The sequence below is a fragment of the Sprattus sprattus genome (assembly GCF_963457725.1).
Source record: "Sprattus sprattus genome assembly, chromosome: 19".
Classification (NCBI taxonomy): domain Eukaryota; kingdom Metazoa; phylum Chordata; class Actinopteri; order Clupeiformes; family Clupeidae; genus Sprattus; species Sprattus sprattus.
In genome coordinates, this window is record NC_137917.1 from 8385874 (window position 1) to 8395873 (window position 10000).

The window sequence follows — 10000 nt, forward strand, 5'->3', positions numbered from 1 at the left end:
ACTCCAAACAGATTAAAAAGATGACAGCTGCCCATCAAGTTTCTCTCTCTCTCACTCTGTTCCTCTATCTAGGTCTGGCTTGCGTGCACTCTCTCTCTCTCTCTCTCTCTCTCTCTCTCTCTCTCTCTCTCTCCACTCTGATCTCTGTCATTTAAGGACAGCACCTCCGTGGAAAGGCCATTCTGGTTGCCTGAAAACACACACACAGGATTGTGGTGCTGGAGAAAGATATCCACATGTGGGACCAATCAGTAACTGCTCATTAGGGACGTCACTAGACAACGATGGTCAAGGGGGCTAAGCCATCACTGATACTGTGACTGGTACTGAAGTGAATCTGGACCGGATGACTGATACTGTGACTGGTACTGAAGTGAATCTGGACCGGATGACTGATACTGTGACTAGTACTGAAGTGAATCTGGACCGGATGACTGATACTGTGACTGGTACTGAAGTGAATCTGGACCGGATGACTGATACTGTGACTAGTACTGAAGTGAATCTGGACCGGATGACTGATACTGTGACTGGTACTGAAGTGAATCTGGACCGGATGACTGATACTGTGACTAGTACTGAAGTGAATCTGGACCGGATGACTGATACTGTGACTGGTACTGAAGTGAATCTGGACCGGATGACTGATACTGGTACTGAAGTGAATCTGGACCGGATGACTGATACTGGTACTGGTACTGAAGTGAATCTGGACCGGATGACTGATACTGTGACTGGTACTGAAGTGAATCTGGACCGGATGACTGATACTGTGACTGGTACTGAAGTGAATCTGGACCGGATGACTGATACTGTGACTGGTACTGAAGTGAATCTGGACCGGATGACTGATACTGTGACTGGTACTGAAGTGAATCTGGACCGGATGACTGATACTGTGACTGGTACTGAAGTGAATCTGGACCGGATGACTGATACTGTGACTGGTACTGAAGTGAATCTGGACCGGATGACTGACACTGAAGAGATATGGAACTGTTGCTGATGTGATATGCTACATACTTGGAGACTTGACCATCCCATAAAAGAGGAGCTTGTAAGCAATGGTCTGCCTAGCGACAGACAGGCAAACAGACAGACTCCCATAGAGACTGACAGGGGGCCTGAGCTGGGTCTAAGTGGATGAAAAAAGAAGCACCTAAACACTCCAAACAGATTAAAAAGATGACAGCTGCCCATCAAGTCAGAAGTGGATTTTCTCAAAGCCGGCCATCAGGAACCACACATAAACATGGCCCAGATTCTGAGGAGTGTGTGTGATGTCTGTGTGTTTGTGTGTGTGTGTTTGCGTGTGCGTGTGTGTGTACATGACATCTGTATGTCTGTCTTTATGTGTGTCTCTGATGTTTGGGTCTTTTCATATTTGAGTGTGAGACTTTTTCCTCTCGCTGGTGTGTGTGTGTGTGTGTGTGTGTGTGTGTGTGTGTGTGTGTGTGTGTGTGTGTGTGTGTGTGTTCTTAGAGTGTCTTATGTCTGTGTGTGAATGTCATGATTAGTTAGTCTGTATGTCGTGTGTGTTTGTGATGGCAGATGCAGCCCTGCCCCTGCTGAGACCATTGCCAAATCTGCAACCAGACAAACCCGTCAGACCAGCAGAGTCCCGACTCCACAAACAGCAAGCGGGCCGGAGCCGGCGCCGTCTCGGCGGCGATCTGGGTACTCACCCTGGAAGGACTGGCGGGCTCGCTCCACCAGCTCCTCTACGGAATAGCTGGCCAGATCTCCACGGGCGTGCTTAGTCTTACAGTACGTGCAGGCGTTCAAACATCTGGAGAGAGAGAGAGAGAGAGAGAGAGAGACAAATGAGGGATGGAGAAAGAGATCATAGGTTAATCTCAGGCGAGGTGAAGTCCTCACCCTTGGCTGTCTGTGGGGCGTCTATGGGGTCATGAAATGGCTCTGTGTCAGAGCAGATGAGGACACCCAGGACTGGCTGAGTACTAATTAAGAGGTAATGCGAGTTTAGCGCTAAATGGCTGTTATTTCTAGTCAGTTTTCTCTGATCAGACGGTGTGGTCTTCTCTAAGTCCCTCAGTTCGAAGATTCAAACGCTTATGACCAATCCACACTCCTGGGATTGAGAAACACACACACACACACACACACACACACACACACACACACACACACACGTGACCCACTACATTCCCAACGGCTCCAAAATAAATGTAAAAAAAAAGATTGCAATCAAAGAACCAAGAATGAAAACCAAGAGAGGAGAGGATAGGTGACCTTTAATAGGTTTAAGGGTATACTATGTCCCTATAGAGGACGTGTCATACTACTACCATAAGAAGGAGGTATGTATATATGAGAGGAAATCAACAGGTGTGATGGGCATAATGTACACGCTCAGGCTGAACACCACAAACACACACAGCCACCTGCAAGCCACACTCCCATAGCCATCAGAGGAGAGACACTACAGGAAGGCATAACAAGCTCATGAACGAGGACACCAGGGGGCAATAGGACTGGGCATTTAAAACCCACAGAGAGACATATCTGCCACCCAGAGAGTGCTATCTGCAAAGAAGATCAGTGTTCATAGAACACAGCAGAGCCATTTCAGGAGCGGGCAGATTTCCAGTTGATCCAGTGTGTTTAGACTGGGGGACACATTCACATGCATTTAGGGGAGGGCTTGTTTCAGGGAGAGGAGCCACTGTCCAGGATAAAAGAGTTAAGTCTGGGGGCTTACTTTCAGCATTGTTCACGGCCTTGTATAAGCTCTACTCGTGTGTGTGTGTGTGTGTGTGTGTGTGTGTGTGTGTGTGTGTGTGTGTGTGTATGCGTGTGTGTGTGTGTATGTGTGTATGCGTGTGTGTGTGTGTGTCTGTGTATGTGTATGTGTGTATGTGTGTGCGTGTGAATGTGTGTGTGTGTGTGTGTGTGTGTGTGTGAATGTGTGTGTGTGTGTGCGTGTATGTATGAGTGTGTGTGCGTGCGTGAGTGAGTGTGTGTGTGAGTGTGTGTGTGAGTGTGTGTGTGTGTGTGTGTGTGCGCGTGCGTGTGTGGATCTGCTTAAATCTGTTGGACTATTCAGAAAATGTGATTCCTGATGACACTTGACTTATACTGTAATGTGGAATCAAATAAAGTATAGAAAACTCTTCTTCCTCCTCCTCCTCCTCCTCCATTAACCCCTAACTCTTGGGCCAAATCAAACAACGCCCACAGCAGGACAATACAAATGGAGCTCCACATACATGAAGGCACAGGGGCCGGGGGCCAGAGAGGGGAGGACGCTCCGTAAACAGGTCGTCGCGACTGACTGAACGAACAAACAAATGAAATGAATGAGCGAGTGAACAAGCATAAAGCACAGGGCACAGAGGAGACTGGCATTTGACTAGGCGAGAGGAGAGGCGAGCGGAATGAGCTTGGGGTCCAAACGGCACCATTATGATAATGGCATGCATAAATGTCATGGCCAACTTCACAGGCGCCGTTAAAGATGCAAGATGGAAAAGTGCAACCCGCATTGCGCACCTAAAATTGATTTGAGGAGAACTATTAAGATAATTCATCCTCGCTACAAACAACATAATGGTGTGACCCCTTTACCCCCCCCCCCCCCCCCAACACCACACACACACACACACACACACACACACACACACACACACTCATTCTTACTAATATGTCCTCATAAGAGAGATATGTCACAAGGCGAGCAGTGCTTGTGATCTGCAGTAATTGGCCTTATAAAGGACAAATGGTGAATGTAAATGGCCGTCATAAATCTCATGTAAAAGGCAGAGGGCCGCAATGGCTGTGCGAGAACATACCTCAGCCTGCACTCTCACAGATGACACCAGCCATCAGCTAGCCTAGCTGTTAGCGTCAGGTCTAGCCTCAGCCTTACTGCCTACGTGGCTGGCTATTCAGTCCAATCTAGCCCAACAACTCACACTCAACTTGTCCATAATCACCTTTTGCACTCTCCCCCCAAACACACACACACACACACACACACACACACACACACACACAGCCCTACTCCAAACATACTCCTGTATATCACTTTGCAATAGCAGAAGTGAGATCTGTTGTGACTTCATATGGTCACGCTATGGTCATGCTACATCAGCATGAGATTCTGCCTGGTACACACACACACACACATACATACACACGGTATAAAAACCACAAGCAACAGGGTTCAAAACGGCAGAGGATCCATGTCAAAGGGTCCTGTGCTGTTAGTTTACATATCCTTGAGAGTAAGAACACACACACACACACACACACACACACACACACACCAGAGGAGGTTCTTCCATTGAGGAAACGGAGGAAGAACCTCCCCAAACTTTTTGAGAAATGTATTTTTGTAATTGAACTGACTAAACTCCTTTAAAAATGCAGTTTGATATCAGTATTTAATACTATGCATATTATAATTTGTTTCCCTGAGTTAAAATAACATTAGCACCCCCTTAACAAGAAATTACTGCACGGAGGACGTCCTCCCTTTGGCTCCCATTGAGATCAATGTAATCGGTCTCTGATACTGGCGGTTCGTGGGGCTCATTCACTTACATTGCCCAGGGGAGGAAAGACCTCCCTAGCGTCTGAGTCTGCGCCAACATCGCTTAACCAATAAACAACGGATTTGGCGTTGGAGGGAGGGTATTAGACATTAATACCATTATGCAGAAGGATATCGATAACACGTCACCCTTAAAGATTGTTGTAGAAAGATGGCAAATAAAGAGGATGTGCAATGGAAAACGAAGATATTGTTCATGTTTTATTGAACAAACCATTTCATTCATTGAGCTACAGAGAGAAGGTTAGTATCAAAACAACAGGGAAACCTGTTCCAAAAATCCAAGTCACTAAACCCAATGGTAAAACCGCTGCCGTATAATGCTAACTGGAATGCGAAATACTTATAGCTCACTGGTACCATAAAAAAAACTATCGGCTGTACTGTCTTGTTTTTAAATCGTTCATACGCCTATTGTTGGTCTGACTGTTCACGTTTAGCTGACAATCTGAATGGAAATTGTTAATGAATGTTTCAGAACGTGATGTGTTTCGTATCTATTCTTATTAGCCTACACATTGACCAACATTCTGAAACATCCATTAACATCCACATTTGCCACAAACAATGTTAGGCTAACAGCCCATGTTAATAGTTATGAAATAATGTTCTCTTACTTGTTGCCTTTGTAACTTGTTGTTTAATATTGTGGAAAGGATGTTAGTGAATGCAGTGTTTCCCCTAGGTTTACAGCTTAGGGGGGGGGGGGGAGGGGGACGGCGGCAGGGGCGCGGCGCGGCCCGCCGCGGCGGCGGACACGGACACAAACACTTAAATGAATTATGATGTTTATGTGTTTCTTTGAATGACAGCAGTCAATAAGTATAATTTTACATGTTTTATGGTAAAGGTAACCTTAAATGACTTATTTTGTTGACCTTCCAGGGGGGACGGGCGGGCGGGGCCGTTGGGGGGGCGGGCCGCCACCCTAATATCATTGTAGGGGAAACACTGGAATGATTCAGAGCATTTTAAATGGCATCACTTTTGGTCTTGTGTCTTAATTTTTCTTAAAACAATTGCAGCTGAAAATGAAATTAGTCCAATAATAACCAATAGCTTTAGTAATTGAGGGGGAAAATAGGCCAAATGGTAGGCCCAACATTTAGAACGTAGTTTTTTAAATCAAGAGTAGGCCTGATTTGACTAATTGGCTTTGCATCCTTTCCTTCTGGCCTTGTCTAGTCCAAAGACATGCTGCCCACCAGCTTTTTAAGTACAATGGTGCCACACTGGTGGCTTTGTATCAATTGTATCCCTGCCTGCTATTTTGTAGTACTGTAGTCCACAAAAACACCCTGAAACAACTTGTTTCTCACATACTTATGCCACCAACGGAATAAGCAGGCCAATGGCAACCAGGCGCACAGTCCTTCCTCCCTCACTTTAAAAACCAACAGCCGCCACTGACACCACACACACACACACACACACACACTTCTGGCAGGGGACAGACCTTCATGTGTCAATGCTCCAATTTTAAATATGAACTGCAATCCATTTGTTTTTCATTTGATGAACCGCCATTTTCTATGTATGAGAAACAAGGACAGAAGAACCTTTAAAGAGCTGTCTACTGCAAGTGTTGCCTAAAGAAATTCAGGGTGTGTGTGTGTGTGTGTGTGTGTGCATGCATGAGACAGAGAAAGTCAGAAAAAGAGTAAACAACTGTCCTTCCTCAAAAGTTCCCCCAGGTGTTCTTCAGACCCCACAAAGGAAAGCAAGCACCACAGGAGGAAGCAGCAAGGCAGCAAGCAGAAAAAGTTCCACTTAAACAGTTCCTTAAACACCTCCGACCGGGCCTGACTGAGCCCCATAGCCTAATCACACACCAACACATTTATTAATCACTACATAGGGCTGAGTTTGTGTGTGTGTGTGTATGTGTGTGTGTGTGTGTGTATATTAGACAGATAGAAAGCAGAAAAGAGACAGCAGGTGATTATGTGACAAAGCATATGGACGAGGATTGTGTGCATTTGTGTGAGTGTGTGAGACAGAGAAGATGAATATGTTGACGGGTTGCGTGCGGGTCTGTGTGTCTCGGTATGTGTGTGTGTATTTACATGCATATCTGCCTAGTTGTTAATTACCCTCTGATGCGCGGCGGCGACTCTTTTATCACACATCCCGCACGGCGACTGTTGCCGTGTTACCTCTGTGCTACCTGACGTCTCCACGGCAGCCACGCTCTCTCGCTGTTTGCCCACGCAACCCCCCGCAACCCCGCAAACTACGCTGCTTTAATGCCCTCGCCCCCAAGGAGGCACCGCTAAATTACTTTGCCCCACACACACCACCCCCCCACCCCCCAGGAGGACACCTCTGTAGCAGGGGAGCATGGAGCGCCGCTAAGCCAGAGATAAAAGCCCGAGCGCAGGCCTCCACTGCCAGCCAGGGCTGGGGGTCTGTGGGCATGGAGCGCGGGGCTCCCTCCGCTTAGCTAATTAAAATTAGAAGTGTGAAGTTGGAGACGAGTTTGTGCTTTGCGCTTATTGGTTTGTTTGCGGTCACAGTGCGGAGAGGACGAGGCAAAGTCAAAGGGGTGGGGGGTTTGGAGTGACTGTTTAAAGTGTTCAAATAACTACTGTGCTGTGCTGTCATGGCACAGACACTTGGCCAAGCCTTAGCGCAGGCATGAAGGACAAATCAGTCACTTAAAGCAGAGCCCTGTCAAAACAAAAGACTAGAAAGGGGAAAGAAGAGGGGGGAAAAGAGACGGAGAAAAAGAGATAAAGTGTGTTTGTGTGTTGTGAGAGAGAGAGGATTGAGAAATGAGAGATTTCTGTAAAAGCAGCCAGGAAACCCTCATGGTGGTAATGACAGCTGCTTCCACAGAAGCGAAAAGCTGTTCCAGTACATTCCCTCATGACAAACTCAAACAAAGCGCTTCCACAGCCAAAACAACACACACACACACACACTTCAAAACGGTCTACAACCACACAAATAGACAACACAATCAGATGGTGCTGGTGTGTGTGTGTGTGTGTGTGTGTGTGTGTATGTATGTATGTATGTATGGTGGTGTGTGTGTGTCAAAATACAGAAACAGAAAAGAAGTGCATTGATATATAAAAGCACTTGGCTGCAGAGCTGCAGAACTAGTTTCGGGTCACAGAAGCGTGACGCGACAAATCTCCAGGCCTGCAGGGGGCACTGTAAGGAGAATGTAAGGATATAGTGAGACCTGACAAACCTGCTGAACCTGGAGCGGATCGAGCCCTGAGCCCTGTTCTGTGCAGAATGAGTTTTATAGTGGGCTCATACATCAACCAACAAGAAGACAAACAAGATCCTGTACAGGAATGTAGAGGCCGTACTATACATCAGTACATGAGTTTCAATTACACAGACCCCTGTAGAAACGTGTGTGAAGGAGACATCACTGCCTAAACAGAAACCACTGCTGAGAACACAAACCAGCCAGCCAGAAACAGTTTCCCCTTCATCAAGAGACACACACACACACACACACACACACACACACACACACACACACACACACACACACACACACACACACACACATTACACAACAAGAGCAAAGGACTGAGCGGATGGAAACCCAGATAGTTGGGAGAGGAGCTGAGTATCTGAGAGAAAAACAACTTATGAAAAGTCCATCATCTGATATCATTGTTCCCCAAACACAACGCCTCCGCTTGTTTATGGGCCCGTTTCTGTTTGCTTTCACCCAGTCCATTTCCATCCTGGGAGGCTTTCTCAGACCGTTCCCTGCATGTTTTGCATGCACACCATGTTTGTATGTGTGTGTGTGAGTGTGTGTGCATGTGTGTTTTCCAGATGCCTCTGTGGAATGTCAGGCTAGCAGCCAGAGCAGGCTCAGGTGTTTACTGGAGCTGCAGGAGACTAAAACATCTCTCCATTCGTGAGTGTGTGTCAGTGTGTGAGTGTGTGTGAGTGAATGTGTGTGAGCGTGTGAGTGTGAGTGTGTGTGAGGTGTGTGTGAGTGAGTTTGTTGGTGTGTGTGTGTGTGTGTGTGTGTGTGTGTGTGTGTGTGTGTGTGTGTGTGTGTGAAAATGTGTATGCCTACAATCAAGACCCACCTCACGCTGCCTCAGGAAGGGGACTTCACACACACACACAAAACACTCACAAACAGATTCTCAATATAAAGCTACATCTCACACACACATAAAGTCTTGCCTGTACTCAGAAACACCTCTTTTTGTATAAACACACACCATATGGTCTGTATTCCTACTAACAATGTAGCACATCCTTTCTTAACCCTTAACACACACATACACACACACTCTTTAACTCACTATTTCTCTCTCTCACACACGCATACACAAACTCACTTTTACACACACATACAAACTCACTTTTACACACACACACACACACACTCACATTTTCACAAACACACATTAACTCACTATTCTACGCACCACTAGGCCGTAATGATCATAACTCATTCCAGATGTGAGCACTGAGGGCGTTTTTACACCTAAAGTTTTCTCTGGTCCAAATCTGCTGATGAGTTAGTAAACTTGGGGCATTTCCGTTTCTTTTCCGCTTACTGGTCGTAAGGGGTAAGTCCTCTATGAGAGAGCCCGGGAGGAGCCGCAGAGTTGGCATTTGCTCTTAACTGCAGTCATTTTCTGGGCAATATAGCAGACAAAACCATACCAGCAGAATGCCGAATGCATTTTAAGGAAATAATAGTGAAACCTCTTTCATTCTCCAGCTAGTCTATGCTACTACACCTAAGCAGGCTGATACAGTTCGATTCAGATCATTTCTAAATAGATGTGCTCTGCTGCATCCCAGAATGCAAAGCACACCTGGTTAAATGGGCGGTTCAGCTCAAACTTGCACAGTACCTGGTAGTTGGGTCGGATCGCGTTCCAAACACAAAGGAACCATTCCACAGGTCATTTGGGACCGAATCAAAACCACCTCCTCTCAAGAGGCTCAGTGCGTTTGGGTTCAGTGTGTTTGGTTTGGTCTGCACCCAGGTGCAATTACTGTGTTCACACAGTACACACACACACACACACACACACACACACACACACACACACACACACACACACAACTGCCTAAATGAATATTACAGACTGAAGGGGGCGCTATACTCAGTTCTGACAACTTACATGTAGCACTCAGCCCATGGCCCAGTCATGTTAGCATGTGGCACTCAGCCCTGGCCCAGTCATGTTAGCATGTAGCACTCAGCCCTGGCCCAGTCATGTTAGCATGTGGCACTAAGCCCTGGCCCAGTCATGTTAGCATGTAGCACTCAGCCCTGGCCCAGTCATGTTAGCATGTAGTCATGTTAGCATGTAGCACTCAGCCCTGGCCCAGTCATGTTAACATTCACCATGAGAAGGATCACACACAGAAACATACAAAAAATCACATACACACAAACACCTCACACTGAAGACACAC

At 46.5% G+C, this 10000-nt stretch overlaps 1 protein-coding gene across 2 annotated transcripts in view; it reads right to left on the reverse strand.

Annotated features, from left to right (window-relative positions):
* cdkal1 (CDK5 regulatory subunit associated protein 1-like 1) overlaps positions 1-10000 on the reverse strand; it is a 250054-nt gene that overhangs the window by 147805 nt on the left and 92249 nt on the right. For both annotated transcript variants that reach the window (XM_080857466.1, XM_080857467.1), the window contains exon 8: positions 1686-1789. In XM_080857466.1, the coding sequence (XP_080713592.1) occupies positions 1686-1789 (104 nt within the window). The remainder of the gene's footprint in view (positions 1-1685; positions 1790-10000) is intronic.